The sequence below is a fragment of the Rhinichthys klamathensis genome, unplaced genomic scaffold (genome assembly GCF_029890125.1).
Source record: "Rhinichthys klamathensis goyatoka isolate OS25496 unplaced genomic scaffold, OSU_Roscu_1.1 h1tg000114l_1, whole genome shotgun sequence".
In the NCBI taxonomy this organism is placed as follows: domain Eukaryota; kingdom Metazoa; phylum Chordata; class Actinopteri; order Cypriniformes; family Leuciscidae; genus Rhinichthys; species Rhinichthys klamathensis.
Window position 1 is genome coordinate 368,721 of NW_026606651.1, and position 18,198 is coordinate 386,918.

An 18,198-nucleotide genomic window follows, 5' to 3' on the forward strand; every position below is an offset into this window, starting at 1 on the left:
ATTTCACAAACCTTGCAGATTTAATCAAATCCAGCTGTGATATTTTGTGAAGTGTGCATTTGCAGCCTGCATAAACGTGTTACTGCGAGTGACGGTCGGTCCGTGCGACTGCGACGTGAGTTAATGCGAACAGAAGATCAGCTTCACAGGAGACGCGATCGAAAAACTTTAAATCCTTCATTTTAAAATATGCTGTGCTATATCCAGTTGCCCACTGTGTCATATTCATATCGTTTTCACTGTGTTTTCACATAGTGAATGTTTAAATACTAATATCAGCTTACAAGGGAAACGGAGGCGGAGTTAGTGGTGCTTCAGAGGCTGCTACTGCTGGAGATGATTCGGGAGAGGTCTGTGCCCCTTTACCAATCAGAGCGCGCGCTGACACGGAGTAAAGCCTTGTTTATACTCGACGTGTCCGCACGAGCACGAAGGTGCGCGCAGCAAAAATGACGCGTTCGGTGCGCAAGACCGACCCCATTTCGCTTTTTTGTAACAGCGCGCGTGGCGCCGCGTCTGAGGATGAACGACTTCAAGCTGAATCTGCCCGAGCATGTACGTCTCACCGCACCGGCACGCAGTTTGCGCGTCTAAATTGCAAAGTTTTATTTGTTAAGGTTTTGTTTACTGTGTGTGATTTATTTAAAGGTGCTCTAAGCGATGTCGCGCTTTTTTTAGGCCAAAACATTTTTTGTCACATACAGCAAACATCTCCTCACTATCCGCTAGCTGCCTGTCCCCTGAACACACTGTAAAGAAACGCGATCTCTGTAGGCAGACCAGGCTCCACAAACAGCAACAAAAACAAACTGCGGCGACCCGCACCACGAAACATGAGGCCATCCTTAAAAATATTCTTGTTTGCCGTAACCCGACCGACCCTGTCAAATTAGGACCGACCCAATTATTTATTTATTTTTCCCTTTTAGTCCGACCGACTTGCCGGTTGTAAACTTGCATTAAGACCGACCGATTTTTTTTTTACTCTTCAAACAACTAATACAAATGGATGCAATAAAATAATATACATTTATTATAGTAAGTATTGTGAATATAAATTGCGTAGGCTACGTTCTTTCTTTTAAATAAAAACCCGTGGCGTCATCTATTATGATTATGTTTACACCATTGGTTTACGCATGTCACACTATGGCCTGTGCGTTCGCTTCGTTTCATTCACTGTCAATGGTTCGCGCTCGGTGATGATGGCTGCGGCGCGGCTGCTTGTGAAATACGTCTGCATGAGCCTACATTTAGTCGCTCATTATTCGAAATTCTTAATGGTCAAATAGGGAATCGATGTTAACGGCCTTTTCTCGGAGCGCGTCCAGCTCGTCATGACATGCCCACCGCGAACGCGCGTCACACAGCAACTGCAGGCTCTGACAAACAAACACACATAAGTGTGGGAAGCCAAACACACCGAAAGGGGGACGAAACGGCGCGGTGTGTTACAGAGTTCGCGCTGCGCTGACTTGTAATCTGCGTGGCTCAATGGACCGAGACGCGCGAGCGCGACAGACTCGACAGCGCAGAGAGAAGTGTTTGCTTGCGGCAGTCAATGGTCAGAGCGGCGGGAACTAATCTCACCAGCGCCACGCTGACCAATAAAACAGCACATCCCATACCGAAATGTACTAAATTGCACAAAAGAAAATCGACCATTCCATAATATGTCAGGACTACTTAATCGGCCTATAGTTTCCTACAATGCGCCTAGCTATTTGACCACACTGATTTCTGTTAATAATAGCAGATGTTTATGGGTCAAATCTTTCACTCTCTCCCTGAAACTTTCTGTTACCTTCCTTTCCTGCCCCTAGACCAGAAAGGGGGCTTGTAACAGTATGGGTCAAATGTAAACGAATGGTGCCAAACGCGCTGTTTTATTGGTCGGCGCGGCGCTGGTGAGATTAGTCATTTTAATTTATTTGTTTCCCTCTGAAAATCCACTTTCATTGAAATCTAGTGGCTCCTTTTTTTTTTTTTTTTTTTGCCTATTTTTTTCCAAACGAATGCAGCTGGAATTAATGCAATAAATATGTTTTTTTTTTTTACAAAGATTTCAAATTGTTTGTGGTCTATAACCTGCATCAGAATGAGGTTTGCAATGGTGCGCCCGAAGGCATGGGGGTTGAAGACCCAGTCAGTGACGTCACGATATGCACATTTGTTTAAATTCATACCGACCTAATCACCATGACCAAAATTATCCTTTGTTTTTAACATTGAATCTTGAAAAAAAAAAAATATAGACCTACCTACCGACCCTTTTTTTTTTTTTTTTTTTTTTTACTGCAAACCAAAATATTTTTAAGGATGGCCTGACAAACAGTTCCAGCCAATCACCGACAAGAAAGACTTGGGGGCGGGGTTTGGGGGGTTAGTGCGCGGATGAGGAGGAGGGAGGGTCTAGCTAGCCTCCGTTTTGTTTGACAATACTTTAAACGTCAACAAGAAGTGACGTCACCCGACATTGCTTAGAGCACCTTTAATGGAAAGCACATTCACTTAGTTGTCTTGCTGTTAATTTTAAATAAACGTAGAGCAAGTAGGGGTGTAAATCGGAGCCTACATGACGATACGATACCGATTTCTTAAGCCAACGATTCGATTATGTTCGATACTTCAGAATTCCCCGCGATGCGATTCGATTCAATAATCGATAATTTTACATGATATCTATTAAGTTTCAAATAAATCAACAAAAGTGTTTATAATTTCCCTTTTATTGAGAATACAGGAACAGTATTCTATTCACATAATGTGTATGTTGTGCTCAATGCACTGCAAATAGAACAGCAAATATAACAGTTACTGCATACAGTTCTAAACTTGATTCTATCGAATCCTGGTGCGTTTCCGTGCATCTTACGTCATCGCAAACGTGCACGACGCATGATAGAAAACAGAACGCGGGTCAATATATTGTGTTTTTTTATTTTATTTGGTGCTATTATGCACAGCTAAGTGAACAACACCGTTTTACTGTGTGTCGCATTTGGCTTTTTGCTGATTGCAAACGCAGGAGACAGTGGATTTCCATTAATTTGTTGCCCTGAGTCCACGCGCTATGTGTGTGCGAATACAGACTCACTCTCGCTCTTATCCAAGGTAAATTATCAACACTATCATCCCTTACATGTGTTTTATTTAACTAAATACATCATAATCAGCTAATGCGCAGGTCACTTACTTCCTGAACAAGTGCGCACCCGAGTCCGTGATGCTTTCAAATTCACGCGAGCCGCGGCACGGTTCGAGTGCAACCGAACTCAGCGCACCTCCTCCAGGCAGTCTCGGGTTTGGTACCCCAGTGCGCACCCGGGTCCGCATAACAGACAGCGTTTACATAATTAGCGATTTTTCATGCGAACCGTTTCCATTCCGTTCCGAGTTGGTGTGAAAGCACCCTAGACTTTTCAAGTAAGCTGTTGAAGTAGCCTTTTGTACACGTTAGCGCCTGTTTGTTTACGTTAGTAACTGCTAGCTTAGAATTCGCCGACTAAGTGACTGAGGGTCCATTCACACTGGCAGTTTAGTTCGGTGACTAACTAACGTTAGCCCAGTGCATAACAACAATCGTTTGTACGCATATGAGCAGATGCTGAAAATAGACTGGCGGCAAAACAAACACATTAATCGATACTCTTGCGAACGCATCGATGCATCGATACGAATCGATTAATATTTACACTCCTAACTAGCAAGTAGCTAATCAGTATCTGCTCGTTTATTCAAACTAAGTTGTTCTATAACAGACGAACGTCGCTCTGCATACGTCATCTCCTTCAGCGCTCTGATTGGTTTTAGGTCTATCCAATTGCGCCCAGAGGCATTTGAGCTACGTCCGTTGATGACGCCCCTTTGGAAATGATTTGTCTATGAAGCTTTGCCAGACCATAACTCAGTTACAACTGAGAATGGTCTGGTTTTAACCAGGCTAGCAATCTCTATAAAATGAGAATGCATTTAAGAATTGGCTTTGGACAATAAATAAGTGACGGTCCCACAAAATGTATGTAATGGCAATTTGAATTGATTCATGTCCAGATGTAGCCTCGTCCCACCAGACTCTCGTACATTTCATTTGTACAGAGAGTCTGGCATCGCTCCATTGACAAGCGTTAACTTCCTTGAAGGCGGGTACTCTGGGCAGATTTAGAATAGTTTTAGACTTCAACAGAGTCACTCTGGATCTGCCATAACCAATCGCTAACGCTTGGTCGTGACATATGACGACTCAAACTAGCGCTCAACATCAACGTCATCATTCTCAGCCATTCCCTCTGTTCGCTGATTGGCCCGGTAAAAAATTGACCGTAGAAAACCAAAGAATACAGCACAATCCCAGGCGTAGTACTGAAGGAAAATGAAAATTAAGCGGACGTACGTAGGAGGGTGGAGCCAGGCTAGTCCAGATGACCAACAAACCCCAACATTACTGGTGCTTTTTTTTCAACGCATTCTTGACTCGACCGTTTTTTGTGTAAACCTGTTAGCAGATGAACCTAAAAACACCAATCAACTTATTTTGTGCAAACAAAACACTTTGGCCCTGTCTTAAGCTTTTATTGCAGCAATTATCATTTGAGGTCATTGAATTAGTTTTAACGCAGCTGTATTTAACTTTGATTTAATGCTTGAATTTAGAAGAATGCACTCGATTTTTCACTAACAGGTTCATGTTTGTCTGATATGGTGTTTGACCGTTTATACCCGCATATTGCTGACTATTCCCATGCAGCCTGTATACGATCATTGAGGGTTCTGCTTCAGTGCAGTGAGGAAGGGATCAAAACAAATGGGCGAGCACTGGCTGTGACCCCGATATGAAGGAGCGATTTGTGTAGTCAACACACGAATGACACACTCCTCCATTTAAACATGATCGCAGACTCGCTCACACGTTCTTCCTCTAATAGGGGGTCATTGCCAGGGCATATGTGGGGAGTGAGAGGGGGGCTGAAGTCAAACAAGGGGCATGGAGGTATAGATGGGAAATTTCATCGCTTTTGGGGGGTTATTATGATAGCGTGTGTATTTAGGACGTCAAGTGGGCTGGTCCTGATGAGAGGGTTTTGTATAAGAGTCAGCAGTAAGAGGGATGGGAGTCTCGTGTTGCCCTTTCACAGCTGAAAGCTCCAGGGTTGAAGGAAAGTTCCTCAGGCGGTCATTCAGGGGACGTGTGAAAAATCTGATGACGCTCAAATGTATGTCATGTGAATTTGTAGCCTGATGATGTTCAGTAGGTTCATAGTCAGCATAATGTGAGTATGGACCACTGAAATGGTGATCAGGAGCAGCTAATTGGTAAAACCTGGACATTTTTCTTACTAGTAATATCTAGGATTGTAACAGTATATATTCATGTCACGATTTGGTTCGACACACGATACTGATGATGATACTGTAAACAAAGCCATCAGTGGACTTGAATAGGCTTGGACTTGGTATTCTCCCCCATGCACATAATGGAATAAAAATATTGTATCTTATTTGATTTTTTATTTTCAGTTTATTAATAGACATGGAAGCTCAAATGTGTGACCTTCTGGGTTTACCATGTTCAATGCTAAATAATTAAATGTCTAAACTTTTGTTTTGTGTGGACTGGTCACAATACATATTACAATCCACTTTGCATGTTGTTTGCATTTATTGATATTGTGACACAATATTTTGTTACACTTAATCTCACCAAAAATAAAATGATGAAAGTAGTCTGCACTCTAAGTTTCCATTGTAAGTTTGTCATTTTCATGTCCAGATGCAATTTGCAGATCTTATTCAGTGATTTTGGTGGAAAATCTGCAGAATTGATTTAAGCGTTGTTAAATAGGAGCTGATAGCTCTGCACTTTTGTATAGGAAGCTGAAAGCATAATCCGATTATCCCAAAATATTGAATAAACAGTTTATATTTAATAATTCTTCATATTCCTGTTTTATACTCTCTTCATTCCTCTGAACAGCATTGTTGTAATGACCTGCACCCCTCAAACCCATCAGCACATATAAATGTGTACTTTTTCACCTTTTTCTTGTTTCAAAGTGAAGCTGTAGAGAATACAAGAGACATGCATACAAAATTGCCCCGTACATTGATTATGTGTCTGGATTGGAAGGTAATCAGTGTTGGCCCCTTTGTCCTGACTGCTCTGGCATGGCATGAGTTGACCATAAACGTTTCTGGAATGTAAAGAGGTTTACAGGGCTTGTGTGATAACCATTAGAAATACTATCATCCCTCTATATAGGTCTAAGGTCATTGAGGCATTAGAGCATCAGACGCTGTTTCCTAAACACACAATTTGATTTAATAGTTTCTCTGTATGTAGTGAAATTTCATTGGTCTAATTCTTTTTTTATAGTTAATGCTGATGCAGTGGCAAATTAAATATCTGGTAAATATAAGGAGATGTAAGGATAGCAAATGAGATGTATGCAGAATTAAGTAAATTCAATGAACACGTTTGATACACAATATTTGATCTATTTATTCAAAATAAATCAAATTTGTTGTTGACAAGGCTGTTGGTAGATTTTGGATCTTCTCTGTTTATCAGCCAAAATGCAGTTATCAGCTGACACATGCTCTCTCAATAGTTTAACATCCAGGCCTGTTGTGTATTAAACTATTATTCTGATTGTTTGTTGTTGTTTTTTTGCTTTGTACAGTGTTGCTTTTAGTGAGGACAGAAACAACAATGCTGGAAAATTTTCTTGTGACGGTGTAAGAAAATAGAAAGTGTGGATTGTGCTGGATGGTTTTGTATTTGCAATATGGATAGCTAAATATTTCACAACTATGCACAAGTTTCATAAAGGGAAACTTTTACATCTATAAATGTATCCTACTTAAACCTTAATTTCCACCTTGCTTTATGTGCGACTGCATCTCTTCACGTTGACTCTTTCATGACCTCAGGCATCGTATGGTCATCATGTCCCATGATGGACTTGAGCTTTACAAGGTTGACCATTATTTAGCACACACATGTTCTCTGCTTCATTGCTCCCTGCTGTTAGATGTATTTGCAACTACAGCACATGTCATTGGTGTCACTAGCGTGACCTCCAAATCTAAATCCCTTATTTTAGATAGTCTATCAGGGATGGTCTACACATAGTATGATGACTTGTTTGGCTCTTCTATTTGTGAAGCCACCCTGACTTGATGTATTAACCAATGGGCTTCATTTCTCGTTGCTTCTCAAGTCAGCAGGAGGCGTTTTGGCAGTTGCACCCTATCTGAAAGGTGTTTTATTGTTTGTGTTACTGTGAAAGGTCTTTTAGAAATGGAGGGAATCTGTTTAAAGAATGTCTATCTATTAGAGCTGCATGATTAATCGTTAAGATCGCAGTATCGCTTCAAACATCCACACAATCTTATTACTAAACGACAACGATTTGGCCATTTGTATTAAACCTTTGACAAGTAGCCTATGATCACAGTGAGCATCTCTGTTGGCACTGCTGCTGACCAAGAGAGAGCAGTTGTCATGTAGCCTATAGGTATGAAACAGCTTCAACAACTTTTCAACCACACATTATTATTGCTGTTAAAATAATTCAAATCATCACAGAAATACTGGGATAGTCATAATAGTTTATAGTTCGGATATAAACACTGATGTCTATGGTAGAGATCAAAATACAGTAAATCACCTTCTATTCTGAAAGAACTTGACGCTTCAAATAAAGATTGTATCAATTGCATTGTTACGCCACTATTTAGCAACAAGTGACTGTTAACAAAGTCCCTGTATTTGTCATTGAATCATTCATTCAAGAGATTCATTCAAAACCGCTGATTCCTCGAGTTGTGAAACAAGTGAAGTCTTTATTGATTATTCAAACTGATTTTTTTAATGAATTAAAATAACAATTTAAAAAGTTAACATTTTGTCAGAACCTCTAGTCAATTACATGTTATTTTGTTTGTCTCTTTAGAATCATGGGAGAATCGTAATCTCTATTTGAAAAAAAAGAAAAAACGTGATTCTTCTATCTATCTGTCGGATGGTGTCTATTTTTCACTCACAGTATCGTTTACAGTTGTTTGAAGTGAATCATTTTATTATGTTACTAATAATACAAATTAAGTTAACATTTCAGATTTGATGTTGATGAAGAAGGGGTACTTCTGTCTTACTGGTGCGGGCGGCTATGGGAGTACCTCAAGACAAAAAAATGTTGTCTACCATGCATGGCAATTAAAAAACTTAAGGTCAAGGCTGAGAACACCCCATATTCCCATCCAAAAGACGTGTATGCTATGCGGAACCAGTGAGACAGTGAGAGCCTGCTTTGTCGTTTGACAGTATTGTTGCATCTGCACGTCTCTGCCCTCTTGTTGTTTTCTTTCAGTTCCCTTTCTCTCACTTGTTTGTGTTTGGTTGTGTTTTTTAGTGTGTGCGAGTGTTTCCAGCTGTCTCCCCCTGTACATTGATCAGTGAGGTTCTTGCACAGGGGCTTGTGGGTGATGGGTAGGGGGCTGCACGAATGCAGAAATGAGTTTCACATGTTAATGAGAACCTTGACAGAGCCAGAGACAAGGACAGTAGGTTTTGTTCTCTCACCCGCTGCCATTCCTGTTGTATCCCCATCTACTCATTCAGGTTTCCAGTGTCTGATTGCCCACGCACAACATGCACTCAGCTTTGTGTACATTAAGAGGAAATTGAAGGCTTCATTAGAATGGGGAAAAACTGGCAGATTGATGCGTGTGTGTGTGAGGGGGCGGCTTTTGTCCTGTCAGATGCGCTTCTGTAAGAATAATTTTTCTCTCCTACATGAAATATTTTTAGATTTCCTGTGGTGGTCTGCTGCCTGGCAGCTGTGCTTTAATTTTGCTCTGTGTTTGCTCTTTTTGAAGAATGAAAGAGTTGTTGTATGAACTCAAGGTGTGTCCGCAAACTGCCCAGGTTTGCTACTTGTCCTGACTTGTTCTGAACAAAAACAATTATCAAGTGCTATCAAGCACTATCCTAAGTTGTGTGTGTAGTAGTAATAATAGTATTAGTAGTGTACTGTTCAAAAGTTTGGGGTCAGAAAGATTAATTTATTAATTTATTTATTAATTTATTCAGTAAGGATGCATTAAATTGATTAAAAGTGACAGTAAACACTTTTTTAATGTTTCTTTCCAACAAAGAATGCTGAAAAAAATGATCATTTGCACAAAAATATTTAGCAAGACAAATGTTTTCAACACCATGTGACCCTTCAAACTGGATTAATCGTCTGCTAAATCTTAGTCTGCTAAAAATCATGTTTGCCATCACAAGAATAAATTACTTTGTAAAATAAATTAAAATAGAAAAATAATTTTAAAAACGCTTTTACTGTATTTATCAAATAAATGCCACCTTGGTGAGCATAAGAGACTTCTTTCAAAAACAAACAAAACAAATCTTACAAAACAAGATTTTTTTTGTGTGCGTTTTTTTTCTCCAGATTTTTGCACTCTGTCTGGTGAACTTAGATTTTTGGTCCCTTTTAGTTCATCCACCTTAAACTCAGGCATGAGCGCCAGAGCGCCGAACAAACGCCCAATATGACATGCACGTTAATTGCTTTTGTTTACCAAGATATAATCAAATGTGCTTCTTTAAGTGCATTTTTACAACAAGAGAGCTGTATGTAAGGGTTTGGTTTTCTTTCTTAGAGTCCCACCCTTGAGTATGGATGCGTGTGGACCTGAGTCAGAGGAAAATGAACCCAATAAATCACACTGTCCTCTCTCCTCCCTGCCTGGACCTGCACACACACACACACACACACACAAACCATAGAAACACCCTCATATGTGCACTGACCTTTTTTCTCCCAGCCTAAATCTGCCATTTCTTACTAGCCAGTCAAGAAAGCTATATGAACACACTTCCAGTCTAATACCATTGTGTCTTTCTTTACAGCTACTGCCATAATAGCCTATCAGATTGAGCCGCATTCAAAATCATAGTAGCAATCTTCATATTTGTACTGTTCCATTGGCTGTAATGTTGTACAATATCTGTAAAGAAATATACGTTCAGCTCTTCTTCTTGAACTTCTCCTTGCACTCACATGTAACTGTGTGTGTGGTGTATGATGCATACTGCATCGTGGGTGGGTCTCTCTTGGACACACTGAAAGATTAATGTTGCTCCAGAAGCAAATGTCAGATGGTGTGGCTTAGAATAAGCATCAACACATGCTTTTGTGCCCACCCCTTGCCAATAATCCCACCTCTAGGCCCACACAATCACTGTGATCATGCCCATTGCAGCCTCTTTGATTATCAAAACTCTGGGCAACACTTTATTTCGATGGTCCACTTCAGACATTCTACTAACTTATAGTAACTTTGCACCATATGCCACCTTACTCTCAATAGAGTTAGAGATCAACCGATATTGATTTTTTTCTTTTTTATTACAGATACCAATTATTTTCATGTTTATGTGCCCGATAACCAATATATACAGAACATAACCTAGCTATATTTATTTGTTGGTTTATTTCTGTTTTTGACAGTTTTTGCTGCACTGAACTGAACAAACTGTTTAACACATTTTTAATACTGTAATTTCTGACATTTCACTCCCTCCTTGCATGCAAAACAAAACGCACTTCTACATCAATAAATAGTCTGAAAGAGTGCAAAAAAGTGCACTGTCACTAAAATGTCTCTTTTAAATAGGATCATTAATCAGGTAAACAAACAGGTAACGAATATAGCATGTGCAAATACTCCTAACAAATAAAAAGCATAAAAGAATCTAAACCGCCTGAATAAAAAACATTACTACTTTAGTGTATCTTAATAATCCCAGTTGCATCTTTTTATTACATAACAACAGCATTAATATTAACAACAGGCACAATTAATTTACAAGTCTGTTTTCAAATGCAGAAAATGAATAAATGACAGGGGAATCTATCAACTCCCCATAAATATAAGCATAAACTACAGTTAAACATAATACAGTTTTAAAAGGTTTATGTGATGTTTGTTAAGCTAAAGAGTTAAGAGAATGGAACACGCTGTAATATTCACTGGAATACATAAACATTGTCAGAAAAATAAAACGGCGAATACAACGGCATGTTTTCAGAATTATTAATAATGTTTTTGTCCATCTAGATTATAAAATACCTGCTGACAGAGTGCTGTTTTTATCTGTGCGTTACACAGACCTTCTCTCGCGGAGGAGATCATAATTAATTATTGAGCTGTAATTATTTCGATGTTTTTTTTGCGAAATAAAGGTTATATAGTTAATGTTAATATAATTTAAGGAGTTTTAAACGAGTGGCTCGTGTTAAAAGCTGGAGCATCAACCTGGTGAGTGAAGACTAATGATGAGCATAGACAACAGAGAGAGCATTAAATTCAGTGCTTTTATTTCCAACATATACTCATTCATGGCTGTTTTATTCAATTAATGTAAAGTTGCATCTTTATTGGGACAGGACTGGCCAGATTACGTGACTGTCAGTTTGTCTCTATTCTGTAGCGCCAAGTTAAAACTACATTTCAAGCATTTATGCAACATATCGTTTGTGCATTAATGGCTGTTATGTTAAAGTTTATTAAATAAGGGAGGTCAGTTATTTTACCTTTGAACACCGTTGTTGATTCATCTCCCCTCAGACACAGTGCTTCAATGGCGGTCTTGTGTGCAATCTATCTTTGAATCCGATATTACAAAACCGATACCCGATTATGGGAAAATGCTTAAATATCGGTAAAACTGATTATCGGTCGATCTCTAATATGGACTATTTGTAGAGGGTTAGGGTTCAGGTGAGTAGAATAGTTGACAGTTACTTATAGTCAGTAGAATGACTGACTGTTGGGGGAGCATCAAAATATAGTGTTGTTAGCACATATTAAGCAGACAGTCTGCTAATACTCAAATGAGAGTTAGTTTACATGTAGGTGCAAAGTTACTTCTAGTTAGCTGAACGTCTAAAGTAGACCATCACAATAAAGTGTTAAACTCTGAACCACTAGGTTTGTGTCAGATTTGTTTTTGGGCTTTCTGATGCCACTCATTGACTGACTCTAGAGAGCTTAGCAACTGGCTGGCAATGAGTTTTGCAAAGGGCAAATACCACTCAGAAAATGTAAAAAAATGTTTGGACACAATTTGTAACATTTATATACGGTTTCTTTCTTCCTTTTTTCTTTTTTCCTTTCCTAAAGAATGTAAAAGCTGATCTGTTTGCTTCAGGCTTTTCTAAATCTGTCTCTGTAGAGAGGTATAAGCAGTGCTCAGAGCTGAATGAAGCAGACCCTAATATGGTTCATAAAGGGCAATTAATTCATCCATGCTGTCCTCAGCTGGGCTCATTTACACAATATTCAGACCTCTGTTTCATTTTTGCAAAGTTTATGTATTAATATTAAATATTAATATTGTTTATTAAATAATTTGCTGTTTTTCTCTCTCAGCCTGTGGCAGAGCCCATACCCATCTGTAGTTTCTGTTTGGGGACCAAGGAACAGAACCGCGACAAGAAGCCTGAAGAGCTAATCTCCTGTGCAGACTGTGGGAACAGCGGTAAGGAAGGGGTGAAAGTTCATTTGAACAATTTAGGGACGCACCGAATATTTGGCCACCGAAACAATACGGCTGAAATGTTGTGATGACGCAAACAGAAACCGCGACCTGCACGTGCTTGTCTGAAGCAACATGTCTGCGGTGTGGATGTATTTCAGTATATCTGATGGTGCGTTCACACCAAACGCAAATAGAGCGTCTGGCGCGAATGATTTCAATGTTAAGTCAATGTAAAGAGACGCGTTTACGCGTGTCTAGAGATCATGCAAATGACGCGAATTGAGCGTCTGGCGCGTTACGCGCAAATTATTTTATTTGGTGCATTCACGCGTTTGACGCAAATTTGCGTCTGACGCCCAAGTTGAAGATTTTTATTAATAAAGCAGAGAACCTACTCTTCATCAAGAGTACCTCAAGAAGTAGAATAGGCGTGTCTAGTGTTTAAATATTTATTATTTATTATTGCACATCTGCAATTCTTGGTGCATTTGTTGTTGTTAAAGTTCTACAGATAACATATGGGCTATGGCAGTCTTTGTTTTGATACACTATTATGTTGAAGGCCTACAGAGAAAATATTGTTGTATCTTTAAGCAGTTGCACTTGTTCTGAATGCACTTTCTTGTAGTAGTCTTACAGAGAAAATTTTTAAATGCCCTTGACCTAAATGCACTTTGTTTTTATGAGAGAACTTTTCATTTTAAAACCTTTCATCAGGCCAGTTAGGCCTGTACATTTATTATTTAATGTACACATGATGAGTGGGGTCAAGTTAAACATTTTAGTTTAAATTTTATTTTATACTGTGCATTGTTGCAATGTGCTAAATAAATATTTGCATAATTTGTAATTGATTTATTCTTTGAAACTTTAATATTAACTTATGCAATTGCAATGCCTTGATTTTAGTAAAGTTAGTACACAGTCATAGCCATAAATGCAATGGTACTAATAATTGGCATAATTTCTTTCGGTGTTTCGGTTTTCGGCCTTGGTTTCCTCTTTTTCGGTTTCGGCCAAGAATTTTCATTTCGGTGCATCCCTAGAACAATTATATTATTTTATTTTAAAATATTAAAAACACCAAGTATGCTGGAAGTAGTTTTGGACAAAGGCATCTACTAAAAAATGTATTACATTTTAAAATACAGAGTATTCTTCTTGTATTCAGTTTTTTTAAGTTTAAAAAGGTCTTAAATTTGTGGATGGCAAAACATGTTTTCACACGCCATATCACATTAATTCGTATCGGCACAATGATCTGTTTTTTGCCTTTCTTTAAACGCAATATTGTCGTATAAACAAAATCCTATATCGGTTGACCTCTAATCTGTATGTATTAATATTATGTTGGTTTAATTTCAGTACATATGTATGTATTGGATAAAACATGTTAAATTAGGTGAAATAATCTTATATATGTGAATTATTTCGAGATTGAATTTGCTTGTTCATTGGATATACAATATTAATTTTAATTGCGCATGTCTTAAAGATTTTAAAAGGTTTTAAATTTGATTTTCAAAACTCAACAAATACCCTGAAAAATAATTATGGTTCAAGATAAGAGTAGAATGCATGAATGGCACTGTCTTCTCATCGGGATGAGGCTTTATTCAGGTTATTTAAGGTTGTTTCATTCTGTCTTCTCAGGGCACCCATCCTGTCTGAAGTTCTCTCCGGAGCTCACAGCACGGGTCAAAGCTCTGTGGTGGCAATGTATTGAGTGCAAGACCTGCAGCAGCTGCCAGGACCAAGGAAAAAATGCAGTAGGATTTTCCAGGGTCTTTCTCATTGTTGATGCCAGATCATGTTAATTTAGGCTGCGTCCTCATTTACGCTACTGTTCAAAAGGTTTAAAAAATCAAACGTTTTTAAAAGAAGTCTCTTATGATCACCAAAGCTGCATTTATTTGATCTAATGATTTGGTGCTCAATCATTTTTTTTTATTATTATATAGAATATTTGTACAGAAACTGGACTTTTTCAGTATTCTTTTGCTGAATAGAAAGTTCAAATGGAACAGCATTTGAAATTTTAAAGGCTGATTTACACTTCTGCGTCGGACCTACGCCGGAGCCTCTACGCTATAGACTACGCGTTGGTTTTCATTTATACTTCTGCGTCGTTGTCCGCGTTGATGCGCAATTACACATGCAGAGGGAGCGTGTGAAACCCGAGGAGCGGTTCTAGCAGGCCAATCACAGCGCTTGCGGTACGCGTAGAATTGACGCGTTGTTACATTTTTGGAGAGGTGCACATCAGGGTACGCCGAAGGGTACGCGCGCTACACAACCTACGACACAGCTACGGCGTGAGTTCGACGCAGAAGTATAAATTGGGCTTAAGTCTTCACTGTAACTTTTCATCAATATATATAATGCATCCGTACTGAATAAAAGTATAATTCTTTTTTTTTTTTCTGACCCCAACTTTTGAATTGTAGCTTACATTATGCAGTTCGGTATGTACTTCCTACTTCCTAAAATCCTATTTCAAAATATGATAATCTTTTTTATGATAACAATGTATATCACAATTTATTATATTTTTATTATTAAAAATAAGCCAATGACAAACAATAGGACAAATAGTATAGTATAAATATGCAAAAAGTATAGTATAAGTATAGCAATAATATGAATTAAACAAATTAAGTTTTTCATGTACATTAAGTTTATTTAATGTAGTTAAATACACAGAAACAGAAAATGAATAATCAAATGTACACAAAGTACTGCATAGTCTTAACAATATGAATTACAGACATGCATAAATACATTTAAAGTAAAAAAATACATTTATCTTATTAAGGCTACAAAAGTTATTCAGTCAGGAGGTGAGAGTCGAGCAGGAAGTTATTTTTTCTGTGTTTGATTAACATTAATGACAGAGGGCAGCAGGTATATTATGCTGCTGTCACTTTAAATATGTATCAGTATAATAGATCCGTGCGTTCTGTCTTAACTTGCACTCAACTGTTTCCTTTCATTTGAGACATAACCGATTGTGTTTACATGAACACTCCTCACGATGGGCATTTTGACAATTGTGTGTGTATTCGACCTTTCAAGTGCAATAAGACGTGAAAGAGAACTGAATTTGCGATCCAATGCTTAGATATGTGGCTTTTTGTGCTCGTGGTTCAGCTGTGTGTGTCAGTCAGCGCAAGCACGCATTGAGTTCTTTATCACGATTTATTGCGCTTAACTGTTTTTAACATCAAGAAAGTCCTGCTCTTTGGCTCATTTATGCGTTTCATCACTCTAAAGTGTCAATAGTGCTGTGCTACACTTATATGTTTATGTACTGTGATGTACACAATATAGCAAAATCTCCAATGATATACCTTTTATACACTAAGATACATATCGTCATACCGTGCAGCCCTAGTGTAGTACAACAGTGTATTAGGTGTATTGGGACGTTGTCAAAATTCTGTCCTGATACCACCGATTTCTGGTTGTGTAATGTTTACATGAAGCTTGTCTTGGTTTACATTTATTTTTTTATTTTTTTTTACTTCATCGTAGCCTTGCGTTCCTTACCACATCTCTTTAACTGAAGATCTCAAAAGCAGTCACAAACTCCTAGCATTCAAAATGGCAAAAATTCATAATTAGGGTCCTTGACTCTTGTGTTGTCTGTGTGCATTTGTATTCTACAGGACAACATGTTGTTCTGTGACTCCTGTGACCGAGGTTTCCACATGGAGTGTTGTGACCCCCCACTGATGCGAATGCCAAAAGGTGTATGCCCACACACTCAAATGCAGGCCGTTTCTACTACAGTGTAATCAGTGGATTTGTGTCTAAGGCTCATATGTTTAATTTAACGTTCCCTCTATTAACTGCATATCGTGTTGATGAATTCCTTCACACACAAATTAGTTTTCTTTCTAATTATACATCCAAGTAATGATTCTTGATTGCTGCTCCGCAGGCATGTGGATCTGTCAGATCTGTCGGCCAAGAAAAAAGGGAAGAAAGCTCTTACATGAAAAAGCAGCACAAATCAAACGGCGATACAATGCACCACTGGGGCGACCAAAGGGCAGGTATATTAAACTGTTTGATTCTCTTTATGACCATGATTGCAGAACTATGTTGAAATGATTTGCATAAGTTTTCATAAGACTACTACAAGCTCTCTTGTTCTTAGACCGGGCCGACCTTTTAAGAAGCTTCGAGGTGGTGGGCGTGGCAGGAGAAGGCGGGGCACCGGAGGGGTGGATCGGTGTTCACAAGGCTCCTCCTCCCCACACTCTTCCTCGAGCTCCTCATGCGAAGGTTACCCTGGTGACGATCGCATGCTGTTCTCTCTCCGAGAAGAAGATTCTGGGCATGGTGGCCTGCGTTTTAACAAGAAAACAAAGGGTCTGATTGACGCTCTCAGCAAGTTCTTCACGCCATCCCCGGATGGGAGGAAAGCCCGTGCTGAAGTGGTGGACTATTCCCAGCAATATCGTATACGCAAGAAGAGCAACCGCAAGGGCGAGCATGATGACAGGACAGGAGGTGAGATAGGTCAGTTTAGCTTTTTTTTAAATTTTTTATTTTTTTTTATTTTTAAATATCCATATTCGTTAGGGCTGTCACTTTACGTTCGAAAATCGATTGCACAATCGATCGGACTAACCAACACAAGTTTCGAAAACGAAAATAGGGAATCGATTTTAACGGCCTTTTTTAAAAAAAGATTTTTTTTTTACCAAAAATGTGTTTTAGGTGGACAGATCAATACAGCACACAGAACATGTAGGATGTTGGAAAATAACAATGTCTTTTCTGTTAACCAAATGCTTTTTAATATTCGCTATTACTTTAATGGAAGTGAACAAGCGCGCCGCTATTTGTTGCTTAGTGACGTGTGTGTGTGTGTTCAAGTAAGCCAGAAATGCACAGATTCTGCGCAATACGCTGTATTTTATATATCATGAGGATCATCAGTTGTGTATTTGCGCTTTACTCACTTTCCCCAGCAAAGTGAGTAAACACAGAAACACGCCAGATTGGCTCGTGATTTGACAGCGTTTCCCACCAAAGTTCATTTTTACCCGCATTTAGCGAGTCGGAGGGTGTTAATTTCAATCCCTGAATGTTGCGCTCCTGTTTGTCATTGTGCACGAAACTTCACGCCAATAAATCATCAGAAATATTGCTGACTTGTGCGTCTCAAGCGCCCTCTTTACGTTCGTCCTAATGCCTGTTAATTGTCCGTGGATTTGCCTATATTTGGTGTTGAAAATGGAAACGTCTTTAGACATGGAAAATCGATTTTACAATCGATTCAATGAACACTTATGTCTCAAAAATCGAACAGGATTTTTTCACAAAAGTGACAGCCTTAATATTAGGTAATGTGATGGCAAAGCTGAATTTTGCCAGTCTTCACATGATTCTTCAGAAATCATTCTGATATGCTGATTTGGTGCTCAAGAAACTATTATTATTATCAGTGTTGAAAACAGTTGCACAATGCAGGGCTCCAGACTGCAACCAAAGGGTCACATTTTGCAACCTTTTGTCCTGCCGGTGTGACTAAATTTTGTTAGAGGTTGCACTGGTGTCACCACCACGTTGTCCAACTGATAAGAGCTGCCATTTCTGTTGCATATGAGAAACATCAAACGGCAGATGAA

The 18,198-nt window shown here is 38.8% G+C and overlaps 1 protein-coding gene across 4 annotated transcripts in view; it reads left to right on the top strand.

Annotated features, from left to right (window-relative positions):
• Nucleotides 1–18,198, top strand: part of kat6a (K(lysine) acetyltransferase 6A) — a 54,051-nt gene that overhangs the window by 13,183 nt on the left and 22,670 nt on the right. For 2 of the 4 annotated variants that reach the window (XM_056254679.1, XM_056254680.1), the window contains exons 3-7: nt 12,448–12,556; nt 14,210–14,325; nt 16,225–16,306; nt 16,500–16,614; nt 16,719–17,083. In XM_056254679.1, the coding sequence (XP_056110654.1) occupies nt 12,448–12,556; nt 14,210–14,325; nt 16,225–16,306; nt 16,500–16,614; nt 16,719–17,083 (787 nt within the window). The remainder of the gene's footprint in view (nt 1–12,447; nt 12,557–14,209; nt 14,326–16,224; nt 16,307–16,499; nt 16,615–16,718; nt 17,084–18,198) is intronic. The other 2 variants (XM_056254682.1, XM_056254683.1) reach the window with 2 other exon arrangements.